General features: G+C 41.1%; 1 protein-coding gene across 1 annotated transcript in view; it reads right to left on the bottom strand.

Moving 5' to 3' along the window:
- cntn4 (contactin 4) overlaps positions 1 to 21580 on the bottom strand; it is a 259500-nt gene that overhangs the window by 59578 nt on the left and 178342 nt on the right. The window contains exon 11 of the mRNA XM_072684921.1: positions 20655 to 20805. Within this exon, the coding sequence (XP_072541022.1) occupies positions 20655 to 20805 (151 nt within the window). The remainder of the gene's footprint in view (positions 1 to 20654; positions 20806 to 21580) is intronic.

Below are 21580 nucleotides of genomic sequence, written 5' to 3'. Positions count from 1 at the left end.
GTCTTGCCCAAGGACTCTTATTGGTGTAGTGCAGCACCAATCTCCCAGACCGGGAATCAAACCCCAGGCTCCCACATGGTGTGGTAGCTCATTGGCAGGTAGTGGTGTTATCCATAGCGCCACACCAACCACGCAGGACAGGAATAGACTGCAGAGAACAGTGAGGACAGCTGAGAAAATCATTGGTGCTTCTCTGCCCTCCAATCAGGACTTGTACTGCTCAAGAACAAACAGCAGAGATAATAATTACGAACTCCTCGCACCCTGGTCACAACCTCTGTCAGCTGCTCCCGTCTGGCAGATGCTACAGAACTACGTCCACTAAGACTGTCAGACACAGGAACAGTTTTTACCCTCAGACCATCACCATCCTCAACAGCTGATCTCTATCATCAGCTATAGGCCATTGATACTAATGATAAACTCTTATTATCACTTTTATCCTACAGTTACTGCATTACTGCACCATCACTCATCTCATACATGCTTACACTGCTGTGTTTACACAATATTTAATCTGTATAGAGCGGCACACTGCTGTTCTGTGAATAACACTGTAAAGCACACTGTATAGAAATGTCCTGGTATAGTCTATTCATACTGTAAATACTACTGTTCTCTGTATGTTGTGTATTATCTCTAAATTATATGTAGAGTAGCTGTATATTGTTAACACTAGAGAGACGCTAACAGCTGGAAACAAATTCCTTGTGTGTGTGAACATACTTGGCCAATAAATCTGATTCTGATAATGAAATCTTTTATAGTCCCTGAGGTTTTTGGTATAAATGGGGTTTAATGTGATAATTATTTGTAATGTACATCAATGTGCCATCCTTTTAAGTAAAAAAAAAAGTGAATCTGAAAAATCTTTATATTTAATTTTTCTATATAAAGCATAGATATATTGACAATTGTGTCAAAAGCCCATGATAAATGGATCAATAGAAATGCTCCAAAATGATTTGGAATAAATGCTTTTAATTTTTGTATTAAATCTTTGTCTTATTGAGTATTCGAGTTGTTGTTTGATGTAAAAATAGCATGTAACTTTGGTTGGAGTACAAAGAGTCAAATGTGGTTTACAGTCCTGTTTACCACCCTGTTATTTTACCTTTAGAATAAAACACACTGATTTTGCTTTATTGAAAGAAAAAAAAAGAAAGCTTTTATTGGCCGGTTACGTATACAAGACTGCCCGCAGCTACACAGCCTGGCCTATCATAGCACAGCTTAGTGCTGTAACAAGAATATGGTATTTATTATTATTATTATTATTATTATTATTTTGTAATTATTCCCAAGTCATACCATCGCTATTGTCTCCAAGGCATCTTGGTGTCTAATCAGCACTGTGTACTGTTAGCTAGAGATTTTAGCTGGTTTGCTGGGTTATCTTTTAGCCTAGCACCTAGATGGCCCTTCTCCGGTCAGCCTAGCGTTTAGTAACAGGACCAACCGCAGAGCCACTCTCTTCAGTTGACCCTCCTACCTTCTCCAGATGGCTTAGGATTAGCTTTTAGCCTTTTTAGCCTTTTCCATATTCTCACCAGTAAAGTAGCCTTCGAAAGGTTTCTCTAGTGGGTGGAGTTTATGTAAATGTAAATATAGCGAACTAAGACTGTGATGTAACAGTTTTGGGGTTTTGGAATTGGCCTGTTTTCTAGCTCTGTTCTGGTTCTGCTGGATGTTCTTCTGAAGGAGGAACAGCAGTGTTTGAGGTTCATGGTTTCTCACTTTTATGTACTGAACTCTTACAATTCAACCATGACCTGATGAACACAGTTTCACATTCCAGAGCAGCTTTAAAAATACTTAGTTATGGAAGATTAATAAGCGTTGAGCAGAAAAGGAGAAGAGCTCACAGCCCCAAAGACGAGCAGAGCATTACAAAGCATCTACAGGAGACTATTAAAATAGACTGTAACCGGAAATGAGCTGATAATGATTCATAGGGTGTTCTGGCTGTGTTTCATGAGCCCGCATGCTTACCGGAGCGCAGTACCACACAAGGATGGCGGATCCTCGGATAGTGGGAGTGATAAGAAATGATTGACAGTAAGCATCTGGGGCCGCACGCCGCCTCGCAGAACAGGCTAAATGTGTGTGTGTTTTTCGTCCGGTTGTATTAAAATAACAGCAGAGAGACCCAGTTGCAGGCCGAGGCTGGAATGACATTTTGCCACACACTCTCTGGGCTGACCCTTGTCTCTGGGGGGCTCTGCGGTATTATGGGTTTCCATGGCGATGCGGAGAGCGGTATAATAAAAGGCTGAGGCTCATGGTGGTGGTGGGAGGGTAGACGGACTTGGGAGAAAGAGACGGAAGTACTGTACAGTGACGTTCATTTGCAAGACAAACAGCCAATGCCAAACACTGATGTTACCGTGGCGCTAGAAGGTGGGATGGAGGGTGTGGGATGGTGTCAGAGATGGCACTTATGGGTGATAAATTCATGTCAGGTAAATATAAAGCTTACACTGATCAGCCATAACATTAGTGTTGAGTAGGTTTCCTTCACGCTGCCAAAACAGCTCTGACTAGTCGAGGCATGGACTCCACAGGACTGACGACAAAGATCATTTCATTATTTTAGTCAGTTTGATTAAAAGACATCAGTAGAGCTTTTAGAAAAAACAGGAAAAAAGTATGAAAACGTAAAAAGTAAAAACCCTTTGGAACGACCAGGACGTCTGTGCTATGCCACTCTACGACAATCTTATGAACTGTTCTATATAAGCTTAATCTTATGAACTGTTCTATATACGCTTAATATTATAAACTGTTCTATATAAGCTCAGTCTTATAAACTGTTCTATATAAGCTTAATCTTATGAACTGTTCTATATAAGCTCAGTCTTATAAACTGTTCTATATAAGCTTAATCTTATGAACTGTTCTATATAAGCTCAGTCTTATAAACTGTTCTATATAAGCTTAATCTTATGAACTGTTCTATATACGCTTAATCTTATTAACTGTTTTATATAAGCTTAATCTTGTTAAGTGTTCTATAGACAATTAATCTTATAAACTGTTCTATATAAACTCAGTCTTATAAACTGTTCTATATAAGCTTAATCTTATGAACTGTTCTGTATAAGATTAATCTCGTTAACTGTTCTATATAAGATTAATCTTATTAACCGTTCTATATAAGCTTAAACGTATAAACTGTTCTATATAAACTCAATCTTATAAACTGTTCTATGTAAGCTTAATCTTATAAACTTAATCTTATAAACTCTATATCAGTTCAGTCTTATAAACTATTCTATATAAACTCTATATAAGCTCAATCTTATAAACTGTTTTATATAATCTCTATATACAACCAATCTTATAAACTGTTCTATATAAGCTTAATCTTATAAACTTAATCTTATAAACTCTATATCAGTTCAGTCTTATAAACTATTCTATATAAACTCTATATAAGCTCAATCTTATAAACTGTTTTATATAATCTCTAACTGTTCTATATAAGCTTAATCTTATAAACTTAATCTTATAAACTCTATATCAGTTCAGTCTTATAAACTATTCTATATAAACTCTATATAAGCTCAATCTTATAAACTGTTTTATATAATCTCTATATACAACCAATCTTATAAACTGTTCTATATAAGCTCTATATCAGTTCAATCTTCTAAATTGTTCAATATAAACTTTATGATCTATATAAACTTAATCCTATAAACTATTCTGTATAACATTTACATTTCAGACATTTAGCAGATGCTCTTATCCAGAGCGATCTACAAAAGTGCTTCACTATTTACTTAAGAAGAACCTCAGATGGTTTGATATAAGCACTATATAAGACCACTATTATAAACTCTTTTATATTCGCACTGGAGCGCAGTAACACTGAGCATGGTTGACTCCACACACATCGGTCACTGTCCCAGTCTCAGCCGTCATTAAGTCTTTACTGTAAAGCATGTAAACATGGTCTTCACACAATTCAACCAGAATTATTGCTCTTTTTATTTTTCCGAAGTTACGAAGGCAAAAAGAGCCTCAACTGCAGAATCACCCTGACAGTCCTGCAGAAATACGGCAGAGGTGGGTTTTTTATTGGAGTTTCCCTCGGAGGGAAAGTCGGCACTGACATGACACTTTCCCCGAGCTAATTTTCTTAACACATTCTGCGCTGTTCAATAATTCAGCGTGCTGATTTAGTACGTGAGCCCCCGACTCAGACCGCCCCGCAAGAGGCTCCTAATTCAATTCCTGCCTCGAAATAAATCCAACACTGTGCTGTAACGGAGACCAGACCTTCAGATCATTTGTGTTGGGCTGTGCGCCTACGAGTGGTCTAGAATGTCAAGTCGATCCATTCTGCTCTCTCTCTCTCTCTCTCTCTCTCTCTCTCTCTCTCTCTCGCCCATGCCCCCCCCCCGGTACGAGATGTAGTATTAAAACAGACACGGGTATTAACTGATTCAGTCTCATTTCAGGACACACCTAGACATCCTTGAATTTAACAGTGCAGCAGTTCAGAGGGCAGTAAAGGTGATGATCTCAATTAAGGCATCCCATTTAGCCTGCATCTCGTCACAGCTGCGGGAGAGAGAGAGAGAAAGAGAGAGAGCTAGAAGGCTTCAGAAAATTCAAGTGCCTGAAAATGGGCCTCATGCTAATATACCATATGTCCAAATGTTTGTGGACATCTTTTCTAATGATTGCATTCAGCTACTTTAAGTTGCACACATTGCTGACACAGATGTGCAAATACACACACACACACACACACACACACACACAACTTGTCTAGTCCCTGTAGAGAAGTACTGCCAATAGAATAGAGACAAACATGAACCTACTGGCACCATGCTGCTGCCTAATGCCAGGCGTGGGCTGGAGGGGTACAAAGCCCCCCAGCATTGAGGAGCAGTGGAAGAATTGTGTTCTCAGCAGGAGCCTGAAGTTACTACCACCTTAAATTTAGTTTTTTTGTCTGGGGAAATTATAATACCAAGTATCACAGAATTTCAATAAAGTAATGTGCAAACGTTTGTGCACCCTTATACAAATGTAAATGTATCTATTTATTTTATTTATTCTACTTTAATTAATACTTAATTGGCTTATTTACTGGATTGCAGTAAATAGACTTATTTACATTTACATCATCAACTATACATGTCATTCGACCAGGGGTGTCTAAACTTTTGCATAGAGTTAGATTTCAGTGTTTCTGGGTATTCTCTCTCTCTCTCTCTCTCTAGTGCAGGCATCCTTCTAGGAATAAGAAGCAACGTGGGCTACCTGAAATCCGCCCAGGGACCAAGATGGATTACCGTTGCTGCGCTGAACGATTCTTACTTTGAAAAATGATATCACCCCCTTCCCCCCGCCTTCCCACCCGGTCCCTTACGATAAAACTAATCCCACTGAGTCCAACACGGCACATGAAGTACACTGACCTAATCCGGGCAAACATCTTTACCTGCCCAAAGCAGCTGGACGTTTACTCTGTCCAGCTGTAGACATTTCTACCCTTTGACGGACTGGCTCCCCATCCAGGGGGTAATCCTGCCCTGCACCCAATGATTCCCACACTCTTAAAAATAATAAAGGTACTTCAAAAAGGTTCTTCGAGCGATGCCACAGAAGAACCACTTTTGGAACCACCTTCATATTGCTAAAGAACCTTTACATCTAGTGAAGATTACTTAGCCCTTAAAAAGACTCTTGGAACCAAAGGTGGTTCTTATATGGCATCACTCAAAGAACCCTTTGAAGTGCCTTTATTTTTAAGAGTGCGGAGAGTACTGAAGGAAGGACTGTAGACATTTCAGGAAGCAGAAGAACCACAAACACTTAGTTCCAGTTATTTTCACTCAGAAGTGCATCTTGGGTGATCCTAATTTTCAATGAAGCAGAACAGTAAAGAAAAAATATTTTTTTAAATGTAATTAATCACCTTAATCTAAAATTCATGCAGGTAAATGAAAATAAATAATAATAAAAAAAAATAAATAAATAAATAAAAAGATTAAGAGAGTATAAAATGGGCTTAGACTTAATTAGTAAAAGAGAATAAAATAAGATAAAAATAAAACACAGATATAGAAATTAATAAACCAAAATGATATAAATAAAAACAGAATTAAGAATTAAAAACATGACAATAAAAATAACACAGTTACCAACACATACCAAAATAACATAAATAAATAAAGAATAAAGAGATAAAAAGATAAAAATGACAATAAAAATAAATAAATACATTGAATTAAAATACATAAAATTAATAAAATAAATAGTTAAAGGTAAGTTTTTTTTTACAAGCCCAAACAAAATGAAAAAAAATACATATATTGAATATAACTAAATAAAACCACTAAAATAATAAAATAATTTATAATATTGAAAAAAGTAAAAAAAAAAACCTGAAATTAAATAAATGGATCAAATTATATGAAAATCATCAAGTAAAAACGTTCCAGGTTTTCCAAAACGCCATTTAGTGAATGTGTTTTCCTCCAGCCCCCGCCTTCAATTAACGTCAGGTATCAATCGTGTAAGTCTGTAAACATAACATTAGTGGGGGTCGATGCTCTGTCTACCATCGTGATTGACCAATCGACTGCTGGGAGAAATCCATATGTATGGATCCTCCGTGGCACAGTCCTGTCACATGCCGTATCAAATTATGCTCCGCTGGTTAAAGAGTCATTTGGCGCAACATTAGCACAAACCTGGCTACAGGCTAGCGGACTGACCGCTGCTAGAGTGATAGCAAAGGGCTGAGCAGGTAATGCAGGTAAAGAAGGCAGGTAGGCTGCAGTGCAGTGTGGGGAGCACGCTTACCCATAACCAGAGAGCTTTACACAGACCAGGTCACAGTGCTGCACAGCCAGTCACTGCAGCGGCCGGGGAGATTTGCATGAGCCACACTACATGGACAAAAGTATTGGGACACCTTCTCATTCTATGTTTCTTCTCAAATCAAGGGTGTTAAAAAGAGTCTGTCCTGCTTGTGTTGGAGTGACTGTCTCTAGTGTGTTCTCTGGAGGAGCACTGTTGTGAGGATTTGATTGCATTCAGCTGCAAAATTCAGCATGTTGGAAGGATGATCACCACTCCACCTCATCCCCAACTCATCCCACTTTACAAAGTACTGGATGCTCCACAGCTCAATGCTGCTGGGGGGCTTTATACCCCTCTAGCCCATGCCTGGCAGTAGGTTTTCCTGTTCTGAGGGCCGTACTTCTCTACATGGACTTGACAATCTGTGTGCAGTTATAAGTAGGAGTGTCCACAAACATTTGGACATATAGTGTATCAGTATTTTTTTTGTTTTCCACCGGATCTTGTGTGGCACAGCCCCTTTGAGTCGCCATATCAAATTATGCCCCGCTGATTAAAGACTCATGGGGTGGACTGCTTACCCTCACTGCTAGTGTTTCGGAAGAGGAAGGGTAGACTGATAGAAGTGGGCTGAGTTAGAAGCAGAAGGTGGGAGTTAAGGGGGGGGGGGTGCGAGCTTCAGGGCATGTTTCAATCCTCTGCTGGGTAAAGTGCGCTCCCCTTCACATGACATTCGCAAGATTAAACATTCCCAATATCCCTGGCGAGCGAACGGAGGGCGAAATGAAAAGTGAAGAACACAAGCTGGCCACGTAAACATTGGTGAGGGCGGGCGCATCCCCTCAAGGTGAGAGAAGGAAAGCTAGTTTGCATAGTGGTGAAGGTGTAGCGTCCCTCATATTCTCCCACAGCGCGTCCTCGTCTGACGAGATGTTCTCCTGCAACTACAGTGAGCGACTGGGCCTCCCAGCCACCGACAGATGTTCAATTAGGAGGCGAGCGAGGACATTAGAGGATTTGATGTGGAGGAAAAATGAGATGTGACATTTAAAGCATGCTAAAAAAAAACAACATTTCCCTTCTAATAAGTGCGGAAGCTTGTTGCTTAAGTATCAGATGCCTCTCTCGCCGTGCGACAGCGTTATTAAACACAACTTGGTATTAAACCACCTGTTTCCACAGCAGCCCGATATTTGATTAGCGTATTTTAGAGCTGAATTATTCTGCGTTTGAATGACGTCGCTTTACTCCGGGGGACGGGGAAACAGGGCGGCGTTTTAAGTGCAGCGCGGAAAATCAAATTAAAGTCCAGTTCCGATATAACAAGATAACAGAGAATGGACAGGCCGTAATTAGATAAGTAAATGGATCTCGGCCATCGAACGTGTCCTCTGAATCCGTAGTGACAGCAGCACTGCTTGCCTGCGCATCACTCCTTCCACCCTCAGAGCTTGGAATTGACGTTCCACGAGCCTTGATTCACCTGGAACGAAGCCTTGGTGGCAGATGTGCTTTTAAATGGAAATCATCCTGACAGCAATCACTTCATGTCCTAGAGTGTACAGTCGTCAAAGCTGACTCTCTCTCTCTCTCTCTCTCTCTCTCTGTGTGAAGGCCTGCAGTGGGTTGTGCACCTACTTCAGGTACACAGAGTATCTGAAAGAGCCTTACCTAAGCAGTGCCTTCTCAACAGATCCCCTCAGCAAGTGGCAGCCTTGCTTAGCAGGCTGCTGAGAATATTACTGGGAATATTAATTGATTGACTATCAGCAACAACAAGAGAGTTAGTGAGGACATGACGTCGGATGGATGATCAGCACTCCACCTCATCCCTAACTCATCCGTTTAAAACTACCAGATGGAGCACCACCATCATTCCACCATTGTTCTTCCACTGCTCCACAGCTCTAGGGGGCTCTAGCCCACGTCTGGAATTATTAGGCAGCATGGTGCCAATAGGGTCATGTTTACTATCTGCTCCAGAGAGTCCTATTCTATTGGCAGTTCTTCTCTACAAGGTCTAGACAAGCTGCATGTGTGTGTGTGTGTGTGTGTGCATTTGCACATCTGTGTCAGCAGTGGGTGCCACTTAAAGTAACTGTATGCTTTTATTAGAAGGAGTGTCCACAATTATTTGGACATTAAGTATCAGCAGTTTTTTTTTTCAACAGATTCCTTCAGCAGGTGCCAGTCTTGCTTATCAGGCTGATGGGTATTTGGTTTGGTGAATATTAATCGACTAATCAAACTTTTTATTCAGCCATCGGATTACTCTCACTTTGCATCTCAGCATCGTCATCATCATTTAAAGTTCAGTGTGCCTCTCGCCTAAGATAAGATAAGATAATCCTTTATTAGTCTCGCAGTGGGGAAATTCTCAAAAAATTAAAAAAAAATTCTCAAACTTCCCACAAAATACAAATAAACACTGGATCATGCAAATAAAATACAAATAAACATAAATATAAGTATTGGATCAGATCCTGGATCGGATTAGGACAAATATTAGATCAATCCTGGATCTTAAAATATTTAGACAATAAATATAGGATCAGATCCTGCATTGGATTGGGATAAATATTGGATTGATCCTAGATCAGATTAGGACAAATATTGGATCAATCCTGGATCGTAAAAAAATTACACAATAAATATAAGATCAGATCCTGGATTGGATTGGGATAAATATTGGACTGATCCTGGATCGGATGAGGACAAATACTGGATCAGATCCTGGATCATAAAAAAATGTACACAATAAATATGATTTCAGATCCTGGATTGGAATGGGGATAAATATTGGATCGACTCTTGATCAGATTAGGACAAACATTGGATCAGATCCTGGATCAGATTAGGACAAATATTGGATCAATCCTGGATCATAAAAAAATTACATAAATATTGGATCAGATCCTGAATCGGATTGAATTGGGATAAATATTGGATCAATCCTTGATCAGATTAGAACAAATATTGGATCAGATCCTGGATCGGATGAGGACAAATATTGGATCAGATCCTGGATCGGATGAGGACAAATATTGGATCAGATCCTGAATCGGATCGGGACAAATGGCAGATATGTATCTCTGATACTGTGCAGTCATATGCAGCATTTTCTAGCTATCAAAGTAAACTGTATTTGCCATGTAAGCTTATTTAGCCTAATTGACTTATTAACTATTGATAGTGATTAATGTCGAGCCCCGTCTCAGACAAATAAACACGCAATTAATTAAATAAAGACTCTAGAATGGCCTGTAGTACAAATCCAGCATGTTTACACTACACAGGCTTTTACGGCACCAGAACACGGCGACAGGGTCGATACGGCACCGCTCCAAGATCAAAAGGAAGCGCCGCCCATAACTCGCTCCATAATCCATTATGATTAACCTTTCATCTTCTTTAAAAGAACTGGGTCTGTTCTACGTGAGAGCGATGCCAGACGCTCAGATGCATAATGAAAGTCAACTCGCCATTAGGCCGTCCTTTTCAAACCAGGCCGCCGCACAGAACCCCTCTGTGCTTCACTTCTGCCTCCAATTCATTTACAGCACCGAGAACCGGATCTGAAGCTGCACCCAGGCGGAGGATCTCACCTGTTTGTATTTGGACACAGTGGACTCGGTTCTCAGGGCGGGCTTGTTGTAAAAGCGGCGGATTCCTGCTCAGATGAAATGAAAGTCCCTTATCGGTGGATTACCACTACTCTACACTACACATTTACAGGATGATCCGTGCAAAGCCACGGTGCTTCCACAGCTTCAGCTAATTTTCCTAAGGCACTGGAGATATAATCCAGCTGAGAAAAGCAACTGACCTCTGTAATGAAGTCCCCTGGGTTGCAAAGCGGCAGCAGCGTCATTGTTTGGGCTAAGCTGGTTGGACTGAGCTGATCAGATTTGAGTCAGAAGGTCTTTCATACCATAGCATAAATTTACACAATAAATATTGCATCAGATCCTGGTTTAGATTGGTTATAAATATTGAATCGATCCTTGATCAGATTAGGACAAATATTAGATAAATCCTGGATCGTAAAAAATATCAGACAATAAATATCGGTTCAGATCCCAGATCAGATTTGGATAAATATTGGACCGATCCTTGATCAGATTAGGACAAATATTTGATCAGATCCTTGATCGGATTAGGACAAATATTGGATCAATCCTGGATTGTAAAATATTTAGACAAATATAGGATCAGATCCTGGATTGGATTGGGGAAAATATTGGATCAATCCTTTATCAGATTAGGACAAATATTGGATCAGGTACTGGATCCAATGAGGACAAATATTGCATCAGATTCTGTATTGGATTAGGACAAATATTGGATCAATCCTGGATCGTAAAACATTTAGACAATAAATATTGGATGCGATCCTGGATCGGATTGATATAAATATCGGATAGGTCCTTGATCAGATTAGGACAAATATTGGATCAGACCTTGGATCGGATTGGGACAAATACTGGATCAATCCTGGATTGTAAAATATTTAGACAATAAATATAGAATCAGATCCTGGATTGGATTGGGAACAATATTGGATCAATCCTGAATTGGATTAGGACAAATATTGGATTAATCCTGGATTGCTTTTGGACAAGTAACCCAATCCAATGTCCCAATCTGATCTAGGCATATTGGAACAGATTAGGCATCACTGACTACATTAAAGTATGTAAGAGTCTGGGAGTGTAATCTACTTTCATTCCACTGCCATAAATACAAATCCTGCTTTGAGCGCCCCCTCATGGACAGCTGTACACATGCATTTCTGTTTTTTTTTTTTCAGTCTGTAAACTCCAGAAGCTTGATCTGAAGGTGGAGCAGCATGTGGGTTGAGGCGATAGAGTAATACTACAGGATTTTACACTAATATGACTCGGACTGGGAATGATGGAGACCCGTTATCCCTGGTTGATGACAACCAGGTCATCTGCTTTGTCCTGGAGGTCATCGGGAGGAGAGTGAATCAGTGTATCAGTTTTTATCATTCTTAAGGTTTAATCTAAACGTTGAGGGACAATCGCGGCTCAGTTCTGACCGTATAGGTGGTGTCGGACACACAGGTAATTAAAAAGAAAAATGCGTAGATCACAAATTGCGAATGCGCCACCCGGCTTGTATGGCGGAGGATTAAGCCTTGTCACAGTGTTGGATTGTATTGTCAATAGCTGGATGCCAGCCAGGCAACTTTTTGCAGAACTGAATATATTTCTGGAAAATGCTGACATTCCCTTCTCTTCGTGTGGACGAGGGCTTTTGCAGGCCACACACACACACACACACACACACACACAGACGTTCACCCAGGCACTGTTGATCCAACCTTTACACATTCTCTATATGGACAAAAGTATTGGGACACCTACAGGACATCCTATTCTAAACCCAATACTGCTACTAATGCAGCATTGCTAGGTATCCAGCACCAATACACCAGCTAGCAGACACCAGTCCTGACCAATGTCACACTAGGAGTGATGAGGGGAGGAAGTGCCATCATCCCATCCCTGAAAGAACAAAGCCGATTGTGATCACTCTGACTCCTGCTGCTGATGGCAAGCAGCACAACCCAGGAGTCAAACCAGCAATCCTCGGATCATAGCGGCAGCGCCTTAGTCCACTGGACCACTCGGCACCCCTCCTGCTCTGTAACTACACGTGGTCTGACACTTGGTGGGTCTGTGGTTCCTCCTAAACTCTTCCACTGTTCAATAAAAACACCACTCACAGCTGATGGAGGAAGATCTAGGAGGGAAGGTCTAAATTTCACCAGCTGGAGTTCAGTGAGCTCTTTAGAACCTCCCGTTCTTTCATTGATGTGTTGAAGAAAGGCCGACTGCAGGGCTAGAGGCTTGATTTTATACACCTGTGGCTGAATGGGACTAAATCAAACTTGTGAATTCAATAATTAAGAGGTGTGTCCCAATACTTTTGTCCATATATACTTTTTTAATCATTCTATTTGATCGATGCCTGAATTGTTTTGAAAATGGGAACCATTTTCCACCTATAAAAAACAAAAAACAACTGAAATACACTTCTGGTCAAAAGTTTTAGAACACCCCCATTTTTTTTAGGCTTTTATTGACATTAAAGTTTAGAGAATAACCTGGTCCTGGTCCTGGAAATTGTACAAAGGCAGTTAACTGCCAGAGCTTTAGGGGAAACAAATGAAGTACAAATTGAAAAATAATGTAAACTGAACCAAACTGAAGCTAAATTCACATCAAAAGGGACAAACTCCGGCTTATTTGTTTACCCAATAAGACGTGAGAAAGACAAACCCCGGGGGAAGCGAGTCTGAAAGCTAATTGGCTACGATCTCTTCAGCCCGGTAAGACTCAGGAATAATTACAGTGTTTTTTTGTGTTTTGTTTTTATTACAGTTTCAAAACTATGCTATAATTATGCTATGCTATATATTCCATAAACCCACCAATCAGAGCAGAGCTTGTCGTAATTATTTATTTATTTATTTATTTTCAGGAAAATAAGCTTGCATGCTTCTTGCTAAGGTAGTATAACAGGGTGGTACATAGGCTTGTTAATTGGTATGTGAGCATTTATCACCCCAACCAAAGTCACACACTTACTATTCATACATCAGTCACCTTCATTTGTGTGAGAACAATTTGGGAATGACGCACCCCCCCCCCCAAAAAAAACCCCTCTAAAAATAACCACTAAAAGTGTGTGGATGAAAGAGGCCCGTGTGAACGAGGCTTCAGGTTTGACTCTGGATCTTTCACCCCACTCCCCATCCCCAACCCTGTTTACCTCCTGAACTTGACACCACGCTCCGTCAGCCTCGCGAACGCCGCGAACAGAGGGGGGGAAGCCACCACTCTCATTAACTACATGTGACACTAGAGACTAATAAATAATCAGTCCTTCTCTTTTTATGCAGATCAGCACGCGTGAGTGAAGTGTACACACCTGTCTGAGAGCCGAAGCTGATCAAAGCTGGGGGAGAAGGGGGGGGGGGGTGTGAACTCCTTTTGTGGAAGATTAATTGCCTTAATTGCACGAGCTCTCCTCGCCGGAGCTGGAAGGAGGGGAGTCGGTGTCACCGGCAGGGTAATCCATCTTCATAGCAGTACCACAAGCAGCCCTCCCCACCTCTCTTCTCTTTTTTCCGTTTCTGCTGCAGGAGAGGAAGGAGAGGGCGAGCGAGAGGCGTTTGTGCCTGCTAGACGGGTCCTGCCGGGACAAAGGCTTTAGATGACATCAGCTTAAGGAAGCAGCTGAGATGGCAGAGAGCATCTCTGAGAAAGCCAACGGCCGCTGAGAAGTGCTTAAAGCCGACACGCCGCCCGCTGATGCCAAATAAATAATAATAACCCTGATGATGTTTATATATATAAATATAAAGGCCGTCTGCAGTCGCCCAATTACGGATTACGGATGCGTTGATGTTCTGGTGCTGATGTTGCTGTGAGCAGGAAAACTGAGAGCAGGAAAACTGAGAGCATGCAAACGTGCTACTGTATCGGCTTTAGACTTTATGTATCAGTTCCACCTTAAATCAGCAGCTTCAGGATCATGCTGATGCTCCACTGACTGGAACAGGGAGAACGGCGTCTCCATCATTCCCACTCCGGGCCAGAGCGCTGCTGCTGCTACTGCACTATGGAGGTTTGGTGGTGCAGGAGGAGAACCTCTCTCCAGAACTGCTGTGTAACACTGCAGAACCCATAGAGTCATATTAGTGTAAAATCCTGTAGTATTACTCTACCACCTCAGCCCACATGCTGCTCTACCTTCAGATCAAGCTTCTGAAGCTCTCAGCTTGCCCAGAAATGCATGTGTACACATGTAGTAATAAATGTGGGGGGGGGGGGTTGAACCTTTCCTCCCATGGAAATTACATTTAATTTATATTTATTCTATTTTATAAATGATGATTCAAGTTTAGTTAGATTACTTCCATCTCTCAGTGCTGATCACATGAAGATCAAAGAGGTTTTTCTTTTTGGGGTGTCCTCATTTTTATTTGAATACACTGTTTGAATACACACTTTGTTTTACTTTACTGAATTTAACAGATTGGAGAACTGCATAAAAGTTGGGGTGCTTTTTCTATTTTGTCTAATTTTCAGCAAATGTACACATATTGTGTTTATTTTAATATTAGAATAATAATTTAAATAATAATTCATATTGACAAATAAAGAAATTCAATATTACTAGAACTGAATCACAGTGTTACACACTGTTGAAGACGGTCTCAGGTTTCTGATATATATATTCCACTACATCAAATGTTACCAGTTTAGATGAAAACTGTATTAAATATAATCCAATAAAAATATTATCCATCATCATTATTTACCTATTGAAGGTGCATTCATATAGAATATATTTGTTTTGTATTTCTGTGCCAGTGATCTACCAACCAAAGTAATAACTATGAATAATGAAGCTTTAACTGGCTGTGTAATCCCTACTTTCACAAACAGAGAGGCCAGGTCACCCTGATTCTGACCACATGAGGGGGCACCACATCTAAAACCATTGGCTCTGCAGATGGATGGTGCTGTGAGGGGCTCAACAGGCTTTTGACTGCAGGGGAATAAATAATTATAAGCCTGATAAAAGCATAAGCAGAAAAAAACAGTGGTCACCCAATCAGCTGTCTTGTGGTCAGGACGGGATTATGGGAGTGTTGACGTTTCTGGCTTTTTCACCACAGTTTTGTTGGGCATGATTGCGGGTGACAGCAGCGGTCACTGAGTGACAGCAGAGCCTGGACTCGTGCTGGTTGAGGAATTGTGGGTTGTATTTTTTGTCTCTTATTCGTTTTGATGCTTGTGTTTGATCTGCCCTGTCAGTCTTGACGGGGAGACACATTCTGAGATTTCATTTTTTCTGCTGATACTCCAACAAATATTATCTGAGGTATGCTCATTTACATATTATATAGATTTATAATATGTAAATATAATATAATCTATTTTATATTTATATTATATAGATTGTAAAATATTTACATATTATATTATATTATATAGATAGTTTGGTGTGAAACTGGTTCTAGATAACCCCCCCCCCCCCCCCCCCAATCAGAGCTGGAGTTCTACAGTGGAGGTGAGGGGAAGCAGACGTCTGAAGCTCTAATAAACTGAAGCTCCTCACAGAAAGTTCTTCACCTAATGGTGATGAAGACGCTGCCTGATGCCTGAGACACTGTTCTACCAGAGTTCTGAGAAGAGTTCGGCTCTAGAACCTGCTTTTAGAACCAGATCATTAAAATGGTGGAGGGATACATGCTGCAGGGTGTAGTGCAGCTACAGAAAGTAGTCCCTAAAGAAAACTGCATTAGTTCAGATTCTCCACTATTTTACCTTCATCATCATCATCATCATCATTCTATATAAAACTCAGAAGACTTGTGTAGTCTTCATCGCCTCTTCATCACCATTAGGTGAAGAACTTTCTGTGAGGAGCTTTTATTAGAGCTTCAGATGTCTGCTTCCCTTCACCTCTACTATGGAGAGTTCTGATTGGGTGAGGTTATCTAGAACCAGTTTCACACCAAACCCACCAAACTCCCACTCTGGTGGGTTTGGATGCACAACCAGCCAACTGCCGCCGATGCACCAATGCAACGTCCATGCCAGCCAGCATCACGTGAAGTGTTGTGGGCAGAGAGAGAGAGGGAGAACCAAGGAAAAGGGTGACGGCAGGCAGCATGAGTCAGGATTCGAACCAGCGATTCTCGGGTCATACTCTGGACCACTCACAGCCCCTAGTTACTGTGTGATGTGACTCTCAGGACTGGTGATTTGCCATTTTTTTCTTGAGTCTTTCAGACTGTGTCTGTAATTGACTGTGATCCAGTCTGATTGACCTGCCGCTCCCTTGAGAGTCGGCTTCCAGTTATTAATAATTAATACTCTGCAGTGAAATCTCTTCATTTTTGATAAGTGCACGAACTGATGGCTTTTGATTGTTTGTTTTGTAGACTAAAATATCCCTTTTCCAGTGTTGTGAAATACAGTACGACTTCATACTGCTGGTACATGCCTCTCAGTTTTGAACGCTCTAACACCGTCAGCTTCAAATCACTTGTCAGCTGTCAGCCGCAACAATTACCTGCACTTTTACACTGAGACTCACTGAGCTGAACTGCACTGCTGCAGGTTTATTATTGTTGCTGTCCCATAAAAACCCTGTCATTTTTAACCCTCAAACAGCAGAACCAAAGCAGAGCTGGCAAACGGGCCAATTCTAAAACCCCAAAACTATTACATCACAGTCTTGGCTTGTTTTATTTACATAAACCCCGCCCACTCGAAAAAGCTCTATTCAATATGGTGTTGTTGATACTAGAGAGCAGCTACAGGAACCAGGCCTCAGGCATGCCACAAATTTAAAGCTGGGGGAGCAAATGAGGATCAGCGCTAGGCTAAAAGCTAACGCTAGCTATCCTTTCTCTCCTTTGACAAATCCCTTAAAAACAAACTGGACTCCCTCAGCGGAACCAAACTGCTGGAGCTAAACTCACCTCAGCAGGGGAAGTCACAGTGCCTCGCAAGAACGAGAGTAGTAGGTAGATGTTGGCTACAAGGTAACCTTATAATCTCTTCAGACAGCTAACCAGATATCATGCTGAAGGGACACTGAGGGGACAGCCAGACTATTCGGTAAGACTTACATATAATTCCAAAATAATTACAAAATAATTACAATGTTGAATACCATGCTAATCTAGGCGATGCTATGTGACTGTTGTGAGCTATTGCAGTAATGTAAACCAGCCAATGAGAGCAGAGCTTGGTTTTTCAAAGGCCATTATGAAAGGGAAATCAGTGTGTTTTATTCTGAGGTAAAATAACAGGGTGGTAAATAGGCTTTTTCAACCAACCAAAGTGATATACTTGTCCCTGACAATGTGTACATAGCTTTATTATCCTATATGTACAAATATTTATATAAATACAGACCTGCCCGCTGAGGTCCCCTCTACCTGCGTCAGACCAGCTGCCACCTACCAGTCCGACCAGCAGGCCCCCCACCCACCACCATCCATCCATGACCATGTTCAAACCTAAATGGACTCTTAACTATCTGCACTATTAATATCACCTCTATTAATTATCTACACCATTATTATTATATTATCATTATGATCAGAGCAGTTTAACAGTTTAGATGGTTTGGTGACTTTTATCAATAATTTATAAATAGTTCTGATCAGAGGAGGACGGGTCGGGTCCCCCTTGTGAGTCTTGGTTCCTCCCAAGGTTTCTTCCTCCAGCTCTGAGGGAGGTTCTCCTTGCCACTGTCGCCGTTGGGGCTCACTGGAGGTCCTGAATCCTTCTTTTTTTCTGTATTTTACTAATTACTAATTATGCAAAGCTGCTTTGTGACGACAACAGTTGTAAAAAGCCATACAAATAAATTTGACTTGACTTTTCCTCCATACATTTCCTACCACACAGTCCCTCAGGCTCTCAATGGGGTTCAAAATCAGCTCACTCCATCACTGGAGGAGCGGTGAGGGGTCTTCTCTCACATCATCTCATTCTTCAGATCGAGTCCCTGTTTGAGGCCCTCCACCAGAAAAAAAGAGGAGAGGCACGCTTCACACACACACCTACCGCCACTCAGCGTGTGAGTGAAGAACATCTGAGACGTTCTTTGTCACTGATAGTGAACAAACACCACCTCCAGGAGAAGCCATAACACACTTCCAGCCGAGTCTATAAACAGCCTACCGGAGAGAGAATAATCAGCAGGTCGGGCGAGCAGACAGCAGAGTGAGATCAGACAGCGCTGCACAGACTCATTTCAGTGTCTGAGTGATGTGTGTGTCTCAGGATCAGACCTTTCCACGGTAAGGAGCTCAACTGTGTAGAAGATGGAAATGAGTGAAGATCAGATTCAGGCCGTGCTTTCAAGGTAGATGTTCACAGTTTTCCACTTTTCAGTAAAGCCAACAACGGTTCTCACGGTTGAGTAGGATTACTATATGGACAAAAGTATTGGGACACCTGCTCATTTGTTATTTCTTTTAAAATCAGTGGATTAAAAAGAGGCGGAGTACCTGTCTCTACAGTCCAGGGACGAAGACTAGATTTATACTAGATTTTGTATGAACATTGTGGTGAGGATTTGATTGCATTCAGTGACAAAAGCATTAGCGAGGCAGGCTGAGCAACTTAACGACCACTAAGAGAGACGAGGTGAAGACAATGAAGACGTGATGGACAGTAAAGGAGGACAGCGGCTGAACTGGACAAAAGACACTAAAAGAGAAACTTGAGTTCGGTGATAAGACAGCACTTCAGAGGGAGTGTAAGGTGAGTGTGGTGAATGCGGTGGAGTGTTTTGTTCCTTTAGGGTGTACACACACACACACACACACACACACACACACACACACACAGCATAAAACAGAACAGCTGAAGGACGCCAGCAGCAAAACCTCCATGCAAACACACACAGCCACTTTGTTTGACGAGCACCAACACCAACTTTGGATATGTAAACGATGGGCAGCCGTGCTGTACTCCCTCTCCCTGTCACACCCACACATACCTACACACACGCACACACACACACATACACATATCCAGGCCTCAGTGTGGTTAGATGTAACCCTGTTGAGGTGCCCTGCTCTCCCTCTGCGCCGCGGCTGGCCTACCTGCCAGTCTTTAACTCGCAGTGGGCCCGGTTGATAAGGACCGCGCCCCCTGCTGAGGCCACAGAGCGAGGCTGATTAACACTCTGTCTGAGCGCACACCTACACTACGGAGGACAATTAGCACACACACTCTCTCCATCAGGGGTTCTGCACATATATACCACACTATTAGCCATTCATGAAAGGAGAAAAAATGAAAGAAAAAAAGAAACAAAGACCAAATAAAAACAAGAAAGAAAGAATAGGAAATAATAAAGGAAATGAAAGAAAAGAAAGAAAGAAAGAAACAGAAAAACATGAACAAATAAGTAAATAAAAAGAGAAACAACAAAGAAAAAGAAAGAAAAAAACAAAAGAAATAATGAAGGAACAGTAAGAAAAACAAATAACAAACAAAACAGGTAAACCTTAAAAAAATAAAATAAAAAATAAAGAAAGAAAGATAGAAAGAAAGAGAGGAACAAAAAAGAAAAAAAAGAAATGGAAAAGGTAAATAGCAAAGAAAAAGAAATAATAAAGAAAAAAGAAAGGAAGAAAGAAAGAAATAATAAAGGAAAAAAACAAAAGAAATAAAGATAAATAAATAAAATAGAAAAATAAAGAAAAAAAACAAAACGAATAAAACTAAAAAATAAAGAAAGACAGAATGAAAGAGAGAAACAATAATATATCATAATAAATAATAAAGAAAAAATATATAAAAAGATAAACAAATAAAAAAGAAAAAGAAAGAAAAAACAAACAAACAAAAACATGAAAAACGAAAAGAAAATAAATAAATAAAGAAAAAGAAAAAAGTAAATAAGAGAAATAAATAATAATAATAATAATAATAATAATAATAATAATAATAATAATGGAAAGGAAAAATAAAAGAAAACAAATTCAGATGCTCACTTGAGGTAATCTGATGGCCTAGTCCACCAACACGCCCTGAACACCCTGAACACCCTGAACACCCTGAACACACTGAACACACTGAACACACTGAACGGTGTAGCTCAGAGCTTTAGCTGCTGTGAATAATAACAGAAATTACACAACAGTGACATTAAACCACAGAGGCTGTGTGTGGAGCGGTGTTATCAGCTCAGACTCAGCGGCGCTCTCACAGCTCCACACAGGAGAAAGACTCAGCGCTGAGGGGCTGAAGTACCTGCTGCTCTCTCTCAGAGCCTCGTTGCCTTTCCTCCAGGTGATCGTTCCCCAGGGAGACATCTTGGGCCTGCACTCGATCAGCACATCACCTCCTTCCTTCACCAGAGTGTGACCCCTCAGCTGGTTGCCCCTGAAATCCGGAGCCACGGCTGAAAGCAGAGGAGAGAGGGGTGTTAGAATGAGACGCGGCACAAACCCTACAAATCACCCTCACCAGACCCTCACACCAGAGGGCGCTAGCGGTGTTAGCATTATTCACTAATCACCACCACACCTGTCGACTCTCCCGGTTTTTTTAGCCCTCTCTCCTGCTGTCCACCCACATTCCACAACAATAAGCTACATCAAATGTCCAAATGTTTGTGGACACCCCTTCTACTCTGGAGTAGATAAACATCATGAACCTATTGGCACCATGCTGCCTTATAATGCCAAGTGTGGGCTAGTAGAGGGGTATAAAGCCCCCCAGCATTGAGAAGCTGTGGAGCAGTGGAAGAGCTCTCTGGAATGATGGTGGTGGAGCTCCATCCAGTACTTTTGGGATGAGCTGGGGTGGTTACCATCCAACATCCTGCCCCAAATCCTCACAGCAACGCTCCTCCTCCAAAATCTAGTAGAATACCTTCTCCCCTGGATAGTAGAGACAGTTACTCCAACAAAAGCAGGATCAGCTCTTTTCTTAATATCCTTGATTTCAGAAGAAACAGAGAATGAGCAGGTGTCCCAATACTTTTGTCCACATAGTGCAGTTGAATAAATCGAAAGCCGGCTTAATACTAAAGTGGAATTCCACTTGAATTTCGTACAGTGGAAGAAACGGTGCGAAATTAATGAGCAGGTGTCCCAATACTTTTGTCAAAATTGTGTTTTTACCACCAAAACAGCAAGCCAATTAAAATACAAATGTAAGTAACAGTGTGGTAG

This window comes from Salminus brasiliensis, chromosome 7 (assembly GCF_030463535.1).
Source record: "Salminus brasiliensis chromosome 7, fSalBra1.hap2, whole genome shotgun sequence".
NCBI lineage: Eukaryota > Metazoa > Chordata > Actinopteri > Characiformes > Bryconidae > Salminus > Salminus brasiliensis.
This window is presented reverse-complemented; position numbering and strand designations above follow the sequence as displayed.